Source organism: Salmo salar, chromosome 13 (genome assembly GCF_965601325.2).
Source record: "Salmo salar chromosome 13, fSalSal1, whole genome shotgun sequence".
Lineage (NCBI taxonomy): Eukaryota > Metazoa > Chordata > Actinopteri > Salmoniformes > Salmonidae > Salmo > Salmo salar.
The window spans coordinates 44,009,281-44,023,772 of record NC_138303.1 but is presented as its reverse complement, the minus strand read 5'-3'; the positions used below and the strand labels follow the sequence as shown (position 1 = coordinate 44,023,772).

The following is a 14,492-nucleotide window of genomic DNA, read 5'->3' as shown; positions in this document are numbered from 1 at the left end:
GAACATTTAGGCCCTGCATTTCATACCTGATGTCCTCGTTCTGGTTGTGAGGAGGGGTGGGGAGCGCTGCAAGGATATCCATACTCTTCACCTCCTCAGTGACAGAATCTGCAGACACATTGTAGCGAGAGATGCCATTAACAGACTGTTCAGCTGCTCATCAAATCTAATTGCGCTGTACAAAACCCTTTACATTCAAACCGGATAGGAACAAGGAACATGAAATTACTGAGGGGTTTTGGATGGCAAAACATACAGGCTTGGAAGTGAGACTAAGAGAGTCTTTATTTAAGAGAACGACCTTAAAAAACACAAAACTGCTTTATTTCCGTTTTTCATTAAAAAAATGTTTAAAAAAAAACCTTGTCTTACCCATAGTGTCCTCTGTGGTCTCGGTCTCCTTCTGTACCTCAGTCAGCTCCTCCACAGCAGTTGTCCCATTGAGCATCTTGTGCTGTACCGAGGGGGGTGGTGTGGGGGGCAGGGAGGACGGGGGTGTTGGTGGATTACTGAGGTTACTCTAAGGATACAGGGTGCCGTGGTTAAACAGTGGACAGTGGGATAATGGAGAGAAATAAAAGTGATTGTTGTCATAGAATAACGATAATCATTTCAACTTCTATAGCACTTCTCATAACAGAAAGTCATCTCAAAGCGCTTCAAAAGCTACAAATATGAAAGTGTTGTTGAAACTACTGGGTGGGTGAATACACATTAATAAAAGACGAGAACATAGAGACACTGTTACTCCTGTATCAAGAACAATATGCAGCTGGAAATCTGGACAACCACAGTAAGTCTATGCTGTACACATCAGCTTGTTTAACAGACAGTACCTTGGTGAGAAGCTGAGAGTAGTAGTCCGGGATGTTGTCCAGTACTGCATTTCCAAAGGAGCCCTTGAGCTGGGCCTTGCCGTCGGCCGGGCTGCTGCCGAAGGGGGCGAACAGGTCCAGACTGGCAGTGATGGAGGGCTCCATCAGGGGAAGGAGAGAAAGGCCCTGGGTGAAAATAATGAGAACATTGAAGTTTTTGTCACAAAAAAAAAAAAAACAAAGACAAATGAGGTATTACTGTAAAGAGTGGCATCCTACGAATTTGCAATGCATTTGTTACTGTTTTTTTTTTTTTTTTTCATTGAAATATCAAAGTTAGCAAATAATACAGCATACACTAAAATCAACAGTTAATTGCCACCCTTTCATTCAATTAAAATGTCCCACTACTTTTTGGTGAGAAAAGGTCCGGTGCTCTGTGTTCATTCACCAAGCCTCAGAGGTCATCTCCTCCTACCTGTTTCAGTTGTTTCATCAGGGCTTCAGTGCTCTTCCCAACCTCCTCTTTCTTCTTCTTACGGGACTGGGGCGCTCGTTCTCCAGGCTTGTTGGTGCGCTTTACCTTGGCAACAGGAGCCCTCTTTGTGATGGACTGCAGATCCTGTGATGAGGACCAACAAAAGCAATGAAGCAAGGAATTGCACCATCGCCCCATTTGAGAGGACTAGTACCATAGAAATATACTTAGATTGTCATATTTTTATGACTAGTACCTACTTACTACCTTGAAAAAACGAGAACAGTCATAATGGATAGAATATATCTGACTCACCTCCATGTTGCGTGGAGTCCCCTGTAGTTTCTGCTCCAGCATGGCCAGCTTGCTGTTGATGTGTCCGTTGATCTCGTTGTGGATGCCGTCAGATGGCCTCTGAGCTGCCAGCTGCAGGTTCTTGGTCCTCAGGAGCTTCTGCAGCAGCTGTTGTCCTGTCTCAGTCCTGGGGACGTGCGCTCCGGGGTCACCTCCTGGTCCAGGACCAGTGTTACCAAACCCTCCAACCGGCTCCCCAGTCACCTCCCTCTTGATGGCCCCGGAGTGGGGACCACCACCACCTTCTCCATCACAAGTCACCTCTCTGGGCTCCTGTTTGATGTTCTGTAGGGTCATTTTACACAGAGCACCCTCTCTGGAGTCTGGTGGAGATTGAGGACCACCCTGGTTCTCTGAGCCCTGTTGTGAATGCTGCTGGCCCTGCTGTCCACTCTCACCCTTCTGAGGCGAAGGCCCATTCGGAGGGATTTGGCTATGGGTTGTGTCGCCACTTCCGGCCTTAAGCCCAGGGTAGTCCAGGGGACTCTTGGATGCTCCAGGTGACCTAAGAGGAGATGCCTTAATCTGACTGTAGGGACTACCTTTCCCAGCTGCCCCGTCAGTTACAGACGGAGAGGCAACGTGGGTGGAGTGTGGCGTTCCTGGGGTAGCTGGGCTCATGCCTGCTTCCTGTTTCTGGACTGAGGATCCTCCAGGGGAGCCTGCGTGGGAGGGAGATCCCTGGAAGCGTTGTTGAGCCATGTGGATCTGTGGTTGTTGCTGGTGTTGCATGACTTGGTTGGGTTGACGCATCCCCATCGCCTGTGTCATGGCGTGGCGCTGTGGGTCACCAGGGGAGTTGGCCAAGGGTTGGCGGGGAGACATGGGCCTTATGAGGCGGCCCTGGGGGGGCCCACCACGTATCTGCCCCATGGGGGAGCGAGCCATGGGTACCTGGCCTCTCATCATCTGGTGTTGCTGGGCCTGTTGTTGCTGCATCATCATCTGCTGTTGTTGGACACTCAGCGTGTACTGAGGTGAGGCTCCTGGCTGCTGCTGTTGGACTACAGGTCCCGTGATCCCTTGCTGCTGCATCTGAGGAGTCACCACGCCCGGTGGTTGGCTGGGGCCCATCATTCCTGGTTGTTGCGGGGAGCCCACTCCCCCTGGTTTCCCAAGAGCTCCTCCATAGAGCATCTGCTGCTGGGCTTCCAGACCTCCAGGCATCCTCTGGACCTGTCCCACCTGCTGCCCTGGTCCTAGTGGCCCCTGGGGCCTCATCTGGGCTGGCTGTCCTTGACCCACCTGGAGCCTCAGCATCTGGCCCTGTTGTTGTTGTTGCTGCTGCTGTTGGAGCTGGCGCTGTTGGATCATGGCCTGGATGTGCTGGATCTGCTGGTTGGGAGTGAGGTGTCGGAGCTGGGGGTTCTGGGCTATGATAGTTTGGATATTGACTGGGGTGCGTATCTGACCAGGTGGACCCCCAGGCCTCTGGCCAGGCATCATGCCCTGCTGCTGGGCTCTAAGCATGCCCATCATGGCCTGCTGCTTCTGCTGCTGGGCCATGAGGGCCTGTTGCTGGGGACTAGGGTGGCCTGGCATACCAGGGACGGGCTGAGGCTGACCAGGGTGGTTCTGTTGACCCATCACATTTTGCATCTGACCCATATTGTCATGTTGTTGTTGTCTAATGGGGTCTTGGGCTTGCTGCATAAGATTCTGTTGTTGTTGCTGCTGCTGCTGCTGCTGCTGCTGCTGCTGCTGCTGCTGTTGTTGTTGTTGTGCCATGTAACACATCTGCTGTCCTTCCTGCTTGACGGTAACCAAACCAGACTTTGAGGGATCAGCATTGAGGGAACTCTGTCGCTGTAGAGAGAGTTGTTGTTGAAGCTGCTGTTGCTGCTGTGGTTGCTGCTGTTGTACTTGGGGGTGCATGCCAGCCTGTTGGTAACCTGCTTGCTGTTGATGTCCAGCTTGAGCATTTTGAGGCGGTTGTTGTTGTGGTGCCTGCTGCTGCTGGGCCATGTATTGCTGCTGTTGTTGTTGTCCCACTACCGCCTGTTGCTCTCCAGAAGCCCCTGGTTGGGTCATCTGGCCAGGGGTTGAAGGTCCAGGTCCACCCTGCTGTGGAGGTGTCCTGGAGCTGGGACTAAGGATACCACCATCCCCCTGCTGCAGCCCCTCAGTGGGTTGCGGGGTGACCCGTGTGCTCCCCCCTGCTGAAGCGGGAGAAGATCCCATCTGACCTGGGGTAGCAGGTTGAGAGAGTCCTCCGTGGGAGTCGTGAGACTGGTTGGGTTGGCTGATGAAGCCCTGTGGTGGTGGTTGCCTGAGTTGTTGTTGTGCCACTTGCTGCTGCTGTAGCTTCTGTTGCGCCAACATGCGCTGTGCCAGGATTTGTTGTTGTTGAGGTGTGAGCTGGGCCTGGCCGGGTCCTCTGAGTCCATGGTGCTGAGGGGGTCCCACTACTCCCTGCTGGCCCATTAGGACCTGAGGCCTCTGTTGCTGCTGTATGCCAGGCTGGGCCCCCATCATGCCTGGCTGAGCAACCATCATGCCTGGAGGCTGGTTCATAGGCTGGCCTCCCATCAGGGTCTGAGCTGGCTGGGCCACAGCCTGCCCTGGTACCATACCCTGGGGCACCATGGCCTGGTTGGGCATAATACCCTGTTGGAGGTTTGGTTGTTGTTGACTAATCAGAGAGTTACCCATGACGCTTGGCTGTGGCAACATACCTGGTTGGACACCTGGATGTGGCATGGGCTGCTGGCCTTGCATCATCGCCTGTTGTTGCTGCTGCTGCTGTAGTTTCTGAATCATCTGCATCCTGTGCTGTCTCTCCTGGAGAAGTCTTGGGTCTGCCCCTTGGACTCCTCCTGGACCCTGGGGGAAGAACCCTGCAGGAGGACCAGCAGGAGGACCAGGGGATCTGACTCCCAGAGCTCCAGGGTGCTGGCCTCCTCCTAGGAACGGCTGCCCCTGTGGGGGTATTCTGACGGGCATACCTCCTTGCTGACCCATCATCATCTGCCCGGGCATCTTGGAGAGCAAGTGGGTCCCCTGGGTGGAGGGCCCTGGGGCCAGGAGACTAGAGCCCTGCTGGTGCTGCTGCTGCTTGCTCCTGTACTCTGCAATCAGGTTGGTGTGCTCCTTCTGCTGCTTTCGGACCTGAAACACAACAAGAGAGGTGTTAACAGGAGCCAATATTAAAGTAACTGTCCAGTGTTTCCAGATTTCTATAAAATATGACTTAGAATTAGAAATACGGGTGAAATTGTTTTTCCTTCCAAAAAATGATATAATTATGTTAAAGGACAATTACACCATTTTGCAAATTCATTATCTACAGCACCACCCCAACCTCAACATATGTGAAAACGGTGGAAGTTGAAAAATGTTGACGTTTCCCTTTACAAAGCAGCTTTTCTGTGTAGGAAAGGCATGGGCGTACCAACAACAGAATGTGTGAGTGTATACTGGTTATTAAAAATATGAATATGAGTAGACCGCTGATTGGCCAGCTCATCTTCCTCGGGAGGATGATATCATCCTCCATGAGGAAATAGCAAGCATTTTCTTTTTAACAGTTTAAGTTTGGGGTGAGGTTTTCACGTGTCAACAACATTATTTGTGTATGAGTTAACAGAATATGATCTTTAAAAATGTAGATTTTTCACAGGACAGTTGCTTTAAGACAGGAAAGCATGATGATGGGTGGATGGATGGGGTAAGGATTTTCAGAGAGTCTTCCCCACCTGGTCCAGTTGTTTCTGGATCTTGCTCTGCTCCTCGGTGACCAATTTGAGTTTCTCTGCGTCAGCCTCGGCGAAATCACGGCCTGCCTTTTTGGCAGTGCGCTGCTTGGCACACAGAGCCTTGCGGGACTTGCGGTGAGCTCCGATCTGCTCCTCCAGGAACTTGAGCTGCATCTGCAGCAGCTGCTGGGTGTGCAGGAGCCACTCTTCATACTGGTGCTGCTCTGCATCGTCTGGTAGGGAGAACAGGGGGGTGATCATTTGACCAATTCAATTCAGGTTGGCTTGTACTGGAATACATCAAATATGTGCAATGGCTGGGGGTAACTCAAATGGAGGTTTGGGAAACACTGGAATATATCAACTAACAAATATATGTAAGTATTATAACGCTGAAAAATGTGTAGAACTTACTGATGATCCCTTGTACAAACTGGGGAGGGTTGGGTCTCGATTGTGTTGGGTCACTGCATTCCCCTTCCTAAAAATAAAAAGTTGTCAAAATACATAAATCAGATAAACAGACAAGAGTGATTGTGTTTTGAGGATCCCACAGCAAATGATCTGCTTTACAGGATGAATATTATGAACACATATTGTTGTCCTGGTTATGTTTGGACAAGTGAGACACCGTACCTTAGATGGGCCAGATGCGAGTTGACCCTGTGGGTCTCCTGTTCCTGGTGCCGACGCTAGTCTCTGGGCCAACAGAGAGACCTGTTGTCTGTTGATTCCAGAGGGTACCCCCATTGGGTCCTGTGCCAACACTCTCTTGATGCCCTTCAGTGCCACCATCTTTGCCTTGGCGATGGGATCCATGATGTCGTCAGTCACAAACTTGTCTAGATCTGTGAGCAAGCAGAAACACCGGGGAAAATATGATTCAAACAAGGATTCAGGAATCATGCAAGAGTCATGATTCAAACAAGGACTCATGATTAATGCAAGAGTCATGATTCAAACAAGGACTCATGATTAATGCAAGAGTCATGATTCAAACAAGATCAAACAATCTTGAGAACTCATTTATTTACCTTTATCAGGGAAGAAGTTATCACCCAGAGTTGACTGTTTAATCTGTTGTTGCTGCTGCGGCGGATTGAGTCCTGGGTGAATTCCCCCAGGATGCCCCATCCTCATCATGCCTTGTTGCTGAGCCATTGCAGCCATGTGCTGTGGCGTCATCCCTGGTTGTCCCATGATCCTTTGCTGCTGCAGGAGGTGTGGAGGGCGTGGCACCATACCTGGCTGTCCCATCATACCCTGGGGTTGGGGGCGGTGGTGCTGGTTCAGCATGATATGTCCAGGACCGCCCTGGTGGTTGGGGTGGCCTCCCATGTGAGCCCTCATTGCCCCCTGGTGGAGGGAGCTGAGCTGCTGCTGTTGCTGCTGTTTCTGGAGCTCCTTCTTCTCGTGCTCCAGCAGGTCCTGGATCAGCAAGGGAAGCTCGCTGGCTTCCAGAGAGCTCTCGACTTTGTCTAGATCCACAGCTGGGGAGTGCTGTCCCCCTCCATCGGGCAGCCCCAAAGGGTCCTCCCCCAGAGAGGATAAGGAGTCAGCCTGACCAGGAAGAGGGTATGGGAGCCCTCCTAACCGCACAGAGCTCAGAGAGGCACCCTGGTTCTCTGGTTGAGTGGAGGATTTGTTTGTGTGAAGGAGCATGGAGACTGCTTCTCCCATCTCATCCTTCACCACCGCTTGGCCTGGCTCGAGCTTGATCCTGGAGGTGTCGGCAGACTCCGAGGAGGAGGGATGGGGTGTTGTGGACGACGTGGAACCCCCCGTGTTTGAGATTGGGTTTTCCTCCACTTTTGGTTTCTGTTCCACTTTGATGTCCTGAGCTCCAGAGGTACCTGGTGTTTCACCCTCTGCTTCCACCAACCGCAGCTGGTCCGAGAACACATCCTTCGGGTCCCCTTGGTCCAGCTCGGGGTCCGTATAAGCCAGCAGGTCAAACTCGTCACTGTTGAGTAAGTCGTCTAGGTGCGGATCTGTGGTTTCCAGGTTGTCAAGGTTACCCAGGTCGTCGTCACCCTTATCAGGGTCTAGATCCAGAGCCAGGTCATCCTCATCTTCCATTCCTCCATCCCCGGGGGCATTCCCTAGCCTTTTGGGGGCAAACGGATCCTCCAGGTCGGACTCGGGGAGATCAACATTAGGGTCCCCTGAAGCTCCAGCCTGGGACTCTGTGGAGTTCTGGGGAGGCTGGTGCTGCTGCTGCCCAGAGTGAGAACTGGAAGCGTTAGCGGTCTGGGAAGTGCCTGTGTGGGGCTGAAGATGGGGTTGCTGCTGTGAGGGGCCAGTGCTCTGCTGTGGCAGTAATAGACTCATACTACCCTGCTGTAGCCCCAGCCGGGAGTCTCTGACCCCCTCTGTCTGAGGGTCCATACCCTGAGGCATTGGATGATGAATAAACTGGCCGGGGGCCATTTCCTGCTGCTGGGGGATATAGAGACGCGGCCGTTGCTGGGGCCCACGTTGGAGAAACTGGGTCCCCAGGGGCAGCCTCTGAGAGTTGTGCCTCAGCTCAATGAACTGTGGTGGGGGCCCTCCGGGGTCCATGCCGGGCTGCATGTTGAGGGGGGCGTTGAGGTTGTGCCTGGGGCCCACACCCTCTAAGCCAGGCTGGGGGAACCGACGGGGACCCGGGCCCTGCTGCCACTGGCCAGGGAACGGAGGTCGACCATACATGCCCTGGGGGTTGGGGGGCCCTGGTTGTCTACAAAAGACAAATACAGACAAAATGTCAAAACGTACCGGAAGATAGTGAGAAAGCATTGTGCACAAAAGGTTATTTTGGCTGAAATAACTCCTGATGGCATTTCTTTCAATGTACAGCTGTGTGGGCATTTAAGAAAGAGAAAACACAGATGGAAGAGAAAGGAGAGATTTGAGTGTATACCTGAGCTGGTTGGGGTCCATCATGGCAGGGGTTCCTGGGGGTGGCAGACGGCCACCTTCCATCTTCCCTGCTAATGCTGCCTGGGCACCAGCAGCAGCACGGTCCTATTGGGACAAACAACAAGGGCCTACTATTCAATTCAATTACAACTTTATTAATACCCTCAAGGGCAATTCAAATAAAATATTAAGTAACCGGTAGAAAACGTTGAAAACTTTTTGGAAAACAAGTGTGTTCTTATTGTACAGGTTTAAGTAGTACCTACCCAGATCCACTCAGATTCAAAACATTTTGAGCCTGACCCAAGTTGATGCAAGTTGATGTCGGACATGTTGTTCGACATATTATAGCGTACCTGTGGGTAGGGTGGTGGAGCACGGCGGCGGGCTTTGTCTTGCTGATAGGCTGCCATGTCTCCTCCGGGCCAACAGGGGGCAGCACTGCTGGCTGCTGCAGCCTCTTTCTCTTGCCGGATTGAGTTTCGCTGCATCTGCTGTCGGATCAACAACTCCCTCAGTTTGTGTCGCTATCAGAGGAAGAAGAAGAAACACCCGTCAGAGGTTATATCGGGCCTAAGAATGACAATAAGGGACAATTATTTTTCTTATGATGTTGAAGGACTCTTAGAAGATTAGCCCCATAGTCATAGTGGAATAAATTAGATCCTTGTTAAAGCAAAGCAAACAGAACATGTACCTGTCTCTGCTTCTCCAGCTCAGAGGGACTAAGGTCCAGTAGTGAAGGATCCTGAACCGCTGACATGTCAGGCATCTCCTGGGCGCCGGACATAGTCCCCTGGGTTTGAGGTGCATCCGGGGGTTGGGGGGCTGTGGGGTCCTGCTGGGGGGCCATCCTGGAGTGGAAGTTGGCACCCATGGCCTGAGTCTGGGACTGTTGCTGCTGCTGGAGCTGCTGTTGTTGTTGTTGTTGCTGCTGGAGGAGTTGTTGTTGCTGCTGCTGCTGGAGGAGTTGTTGTTGTTGCTGCTGCTGCTGCGCCATCTGATAGGCCATGTTGGGGCCCCGGGTGAACCCAGGCGGCCCAGAGGGCTTCCCAGAGAGAGGGTCCCCGACAGGGGTGGAGGACGGGGGGAGTGAGGGAGGCTGGTTGGGGTGAGGTGAGCCTCTGTAGCTGGGGGTGCCCTCTGGGACAGTGGAGGTGGGCCGGGGGGGCTTGTGCAAAGCAGCAAAGGGATCCCTGGACTGGGGGCGCGAGGGGGGCTGGGAGTAGGGGTCAGGTGACTGGAAGCGCGAGTTGGATGCCGGGGACTGGACAGAGAATGCATCATTGGAGAGGGCTCCAGGAGTGAGGGGGGACTGGGAGCTGCCTTGGGACTGGGGACTGGAGGGGACCCTGGGGCAGGACTCCTGTTGGGCCTGGGGATGCCTCTGGGGGAGGGGGGAGCAGCTATCCCCAGACTGGGGTCTGGGGGTGAGAGGAGGCTGGGCATAGGGGTCCTGAAACGGGGTAGAGGGGGACTGGCGGTAGCCCTCAGAGTGGTGGTTGGGTGAGGCTCCAGGGTTGAGTACCACCCCGCTGTCCCCTTGGTGCATCCGGGGCGTCATGGGAGCCTTGAACAAGCCGTCCCCAGAATCCAGCATCCCTGCAGGGGAGCCCGTGTTACTCAGGTCCTGGCGTCCCGTGGAGGAGGAGCGGGGAGAGGGTCCCCCACTCATATCAGCCCTGTACTGCCCCTGTCCCATCCCAGCAGGTGAGGACACATGGGAGGGGGAGGAACCGTATTCTGGACGCCCCATCCCCTGCTGCTGGCCTCGAAATGGGTCTCCATAGTGGGTGGTGTGGGGCGGGGAGAAGAGAGGGGAGTCCCCAGGCCCTCCACCCCTGCACCGAGGGCTTTCTGGGGGGCCTATGTGCTCCTGAGAGCCCTGCTGTGACTGGGGCAGGTGACACTGGATCTGTTGTTGTGGCCTGAAAAATGGGTCCACCTGCTGAGACCGCCGGGGAGTCCCTGGGTGCATGTCGAAGGGGCCGAGGCTGGCCGGCCGTCCCTGAAGAGGGCCCTGCGGGCCAGGATGGGGGTAACCTGAGGAAGATGCCTGGCCCTGCATGGGGCTGGAGGCGGCCTGGTGGGAGGAGTATGGGGTGGAGGGGTGGGAGTGGTGAGAGGTGTGGGGGGACTGGGGAGGCTGCTTGGCAAAGGGATCTGTCCTCATATCTGCCGATGCCGAGCCCGGGGTCTTGAGAGGACCGTCGGGGAAGAAAACGGAAGAGGAACCCGAGTCAGGGTGGAAGGGGAAGGGGCTCTCTGCCGAGCTGGGCTGGGAGGGGTTGGAGACAGAACCTGAGGGCGGGGGGATCTGGAGGTGCAGGCTTGGACGTTCACCTTTGACCCGAACACCACCATCATCCTCTGTCTTGATGGGCCGACACACTTGGCTCTCTGCCTGCTGTATAAGAGAAGAGAGAGTTAGAAAAAGGCAAGGAGACTGTATGTAGACATCCTTAAAGTGACAAACTTATGATTTGGGCTGGTTTCCTGGACCCAGATTAAGTCTTGAAGTGCATTAAAAGCATTGTCATTGGAAATTCCAAACATATTTTTTGGTCCAGGCATGGGCTTGATCTGAATCAAGGAAGCTGGCCCTATGAATCAATTATCTGGCCTAAACTCCCACCTTCTGTGCCTTGTTGATCCGCTGAGCTGCTCTGTTGTCTTTGGCCTTTTGCAGAAAAGGAACCTTGTCTGCAGCTGAAACCTTCCTCCAGATCTTCATGATCTGTTTACACCGACTGGACCAGTCTGTCAGAGAGGAGAGAGAGGATCACAACTTACATTAAATACAGTACCAGTCAAACGTTTGGACACACCTACTCATTCAAGGGTTTTTCTTTATTTATTTTTTTACTATTTTCTACATTGTAGAGTACTGAAGACATCAAAACTACGAAGTAACACATATGGAATCATGTAGTAACCAGAAGTGTATAACAAATCAAATATATTTTATATTTGATATTCTTTAAAGTAGCCACCCTTTGCCTTGATGACAGCTTTGCACACACTTGGCATTCTCTCAACCGGCTTCGTGAGGTCACCTGGAATGCATTTCAATTAACAGGTGTGCCTTGTTAAAAGTTAATCTGTGGAATTTCTTTCCTTCTTAATGCATTTGAGCCAAATCAGTTGTGTTGTGACATGGTAGGGGTGGTATACAGAAGATAGCCCTATTTGGTAAAAGACCAAGTCCATATTATGGCAAGAACAGCTCAAATAAGCAAAGAGAAACAACAGTCCACTAAGACATGAAGGTCAGTCAATCAAGAACATTTCAAGAACTTTCTTCAAGTGCAGTCGCAAACACCATCAAGCATGGGAAAGGAAGGCCCAGAGTTACCTCTGCTGCAGAGGATAAGTTCAATAGACTTACCAGCCTCAGAAATTGCAGCCCAAATAAATGCTTCAAAGTTCAAGTAACAGACACATCTCAACATCAACTGTTCAGAGGAGACTGCGTGAATCAGGCCTTCATGGTAGAATTGCTGCAAAGAAACCACTACTAAAGGACACCAATAATAAGAAGAGACTTGCTTGGGCCAAGAAACACAAGCAATGGACATTAGACCGGTGCAAAGTCCAAATGTGAGATGTTTTTGTTCCAACCGCTGTGTCTTTGTGAGATGCAGAGGTGAACAGACCTCCGTATGTGTGGTTCCCACCATGAAGCATGGAGGAAGTGGTGTGATGGTGCTTTGCTGGTGAAACTGTCTGTGATTTATTTAGAATTCAAGGGACACTTAACCAGCATGGCTACCACAGCATTCTGCAGCGATACGCTATCCTACTGGTTTGCGCTTAGTGGGACTATCATTTGTTTTTCAACAGGACAATGACCCAACACACCTCCAGGCTGTGTAAGGGCTATTTGACCAAGAAGCAGAGTGATGCATCAGATGACCTGGCCTCCACAAATCACCTGACCTCAAACCAATTGAGATGGTTTGGCATGAGTTGGACCGCAGAGTGAAGGAAAATCAGCCAACAAGTGCTCAGCATATGTGGGAAGTCCTTCAAGATTGTTGTAAAAGCATTCCTCATGAAGCTGGTTGAGAGAATGCCAAGAGTGTGCAAAGCTGTCATCAAGGCAAAGGGTGGCTACTTTGAAGAATCTGAAATATATTGTGATTTTTTTTAACACTTTTTTGGTTACTACATGATTCCATGTGTTATTTCATCGTTTTGATGTCTTCACTATTATTCTACAATGTAGAAAATAGTAAAAATTAAGAAAAACTGTTGAATGAGTAGGTGTGTCCAAACTTTTGAATAGTACTGTATATTCCGGTAAACTGAAGTCAAAACATTTGATATTTGCTTCATTTTCAGAGATAACAAAAAAGTTTATTTCATTAGAACTTTGGAAGCACCATCCCATCCAGAGCAAACATGTCCTAAAAATGAGAAAAGTCCACTTATTCATTGTCTGTCTTTTTTTTCTTCTAACTAAGATCTCCCTCCATCCACTCACCTGGGTAGTCCCGTCTGAGAGTGGGGAAGTTTGTGTTTGCGTAGAGTACAGGGGAGATGGTGGACATCTCTCCTAGCTCCTCGTCCTTCTCCCAGCGCTGGAGGCTGCGCTGGTTATAGGACAGCCCGTCTCCATCTACCTCGCCGGGGGTAGGGGGAGTGGAGGGTGTGGCAGGGGTGGAGGGGGTCGCCCATGGGCTCTCCTCTCCCCCGTCTGGACTGAACAGACCTGCCCGGTCCCGCATGTCGAAAAACGGAGACTGAGAGAGTCCAGGGAAGGAGTCCATCACACCAGCTGAGGGCAGCGACCCTGAAAGGGATCAGCTTGTATGAGTGACATGTCCTGCTTTACCATGAGCCTAACAGTTCCTTAACGACAACAAACTATTGCTCCATATTTCATCACACTGTTCACATTTTCTACTCCTTTCTCTTAGTGAGATGTCTTAAGTTCAACGTCACACTCATTTCCACTTCCTATGAAAGTGAGCTCTCTAGGCCTGTACCAGTGAGGAGGCTCCTCTGCGGCAGACCACTGCGGTTCATCTCCCCCTTGACTCCCTCCAGGATGGGCCTCATGCTGCTCTGTAGAGACCCTCCTAAAGAGGCCCCCTCTGACGTTCCCAGGACCTTCCTGAAGAACTGCTCAGAGTCCTGACTCTCCATGCCCTGAGGAAGACCTAGGAGACAGAACAGGAGGCATGTTAGACTAGTGGGAAAAAGCATCTGTCAAGACCAAACTGGTAGCATATGGCAAAACTAAACACCTGCAACTCCAGCACACAGATCTCTCACCCAAAGAAAAGAAGCTCCTGCACACTAGGCTGGTCAAGTATCCCTTTTATTAATCTGCAACATTTCAGCATCACCGTGATCTCTTTACCTTCATTCTTCTCCGTGTCGGAGCCTTGAGGGTCCGTCGAACTTGGTTCTTTGACAGTCGAAGACGACCCTGCTCCCTCGCCCTGAGGCTGGGATCCTTCACCCCCCTCCTGCTTCAGGTGCATCCCAGACCCCATCACTCGCTCCCTGGCCTCCATTGTGTCAGGTGCGGTGGGTCTGGCCCCAGGTGCATGGGGCACTGGAGGTCGGAGGAGACCCATGGCACCATGATGCCTCGGTCCTGGGGGAACCAGGAGAGCCTTCTTACTCAGGTCCATCAGTTGTTTACCAAAGAACGCCTCCTGCACAGAGAGATAGATAACTCTGATGTTAGCTAGTCCTATATGGGAGTTGGTCTCTCGACACTGCGGGCTAGTTTCCCCAGACACAGATTTAAGTCTAGCCTTGGACTAAGAAGGAACTTCAATGGAGAATCTCAATTGAGCATGCTTTGTATTCCACTAGGCTTAATTTGTGCCCGGGAAACTGGTTCCTTTAGGTTGCTAACTGAAGTCTTTAGAATAGCCATGGTGAGAGGTGGCGAGAGAGAATGTACCTGCAGGTAAGCTGGGAACATGTCCTCCAGTTTGCTCTTCTTCCTGCCTCGTCGTTTCTTGGCCTGCTCCCCCTCTCCCTCAGCTGGCTTAGTCTCCGGGGGGCCATCTATAGGTGTGTCTGGGTGGGGCCCTGTCAACAAACAACACGTGTCATTTCAGAATGGCAATTTTGAAAGCAGGAGTTTAATTATATTTAAACATTTTGTTTTGGGTTGCAAATAAAATCACACATCGACACAATGTACATTTGAAACCCGGAGGATGAGACATGAAAGCACATGAACAATAACTTATTTCCGCAGCAGTCCTGAAAGGTTTATTATAT

At 51.7% G+C, this 14,492-nt stretch overlaps 1 protein-coding gene across 3 annotated transcripts in view; it reads right to left on the bottom strand.

Moving 5' to 3' along the window:
- kmt2d (lysine (K)-specific methyltransferase 2D) overlaps window positions 1-14,492 on the bottom strand; it is a 42,648-nt gene that overhangs the window by 11,433 nt on the left and 16,723 nt on the right. For all 3 annotated transcript variants that reach the window (XM_014135873.3, XM_014135876.3, XM_014135875.3), the window contains exons 23-39: window positions 14,167-14,297; window positions 13,612-13,912; window positions 13,235-13,408; window positions 12,730-13,038; window positions 10,879-11,003; window positions 8,941-10,650; window positions 8,600-8,770; window positions 8,245-8,348; window positions 6,377-8,061; window positions 5,979-6,190; window positions 5,757-5,823; window positions 5,343-5,575; window positions 1,609-4,755; window positions 1,294-1,437; window positions 837-1,001; window positions 373-520; window positions 27-108 (exon numbers count right to left, since the gene is read on the bottom strand). In XM_014135873.3, the coding sequence (XP_013991348.3) occupies window positions 27-108; window positions 373-520; window positions 837-1,001; window positions 1,294-1,437; window positions 1,609-4,755; window positions 5,343-5,575; window positions 5,757-5,823; window positions 5,979-6,190; window positions 6,377-8,061; window positions 8,245-8,348; window positions 8,600-8,770; window positions 8,941-10,650; window positions 10,879-11,003; window positions 12,730-13,038; window positions 13,235-13,408; window positions 13,612-13,912; window positions 14,167-14,297 (8,908 nt within the window). The remainder of the gene's footprint in view (window positions 1-26; window positions 109-372; window positions 521-836; window positions 1,002-1,293; window positions 1,438-1,608; window positions 4,756-5,342; window positions 5,576-5,756; window positions 5,824-5,978; window positions 6,191-6,376; window positions 8,062-8,244; window positions 8,349-8,599; window positions 8,771-8,940; window positions 10,651-10,878; window positions 11,004-12,729; window positions 13,039-13,234; window positions 13,409-13,611; window positions 13,913-14,166; window positions 14,298-14,492) is intronic.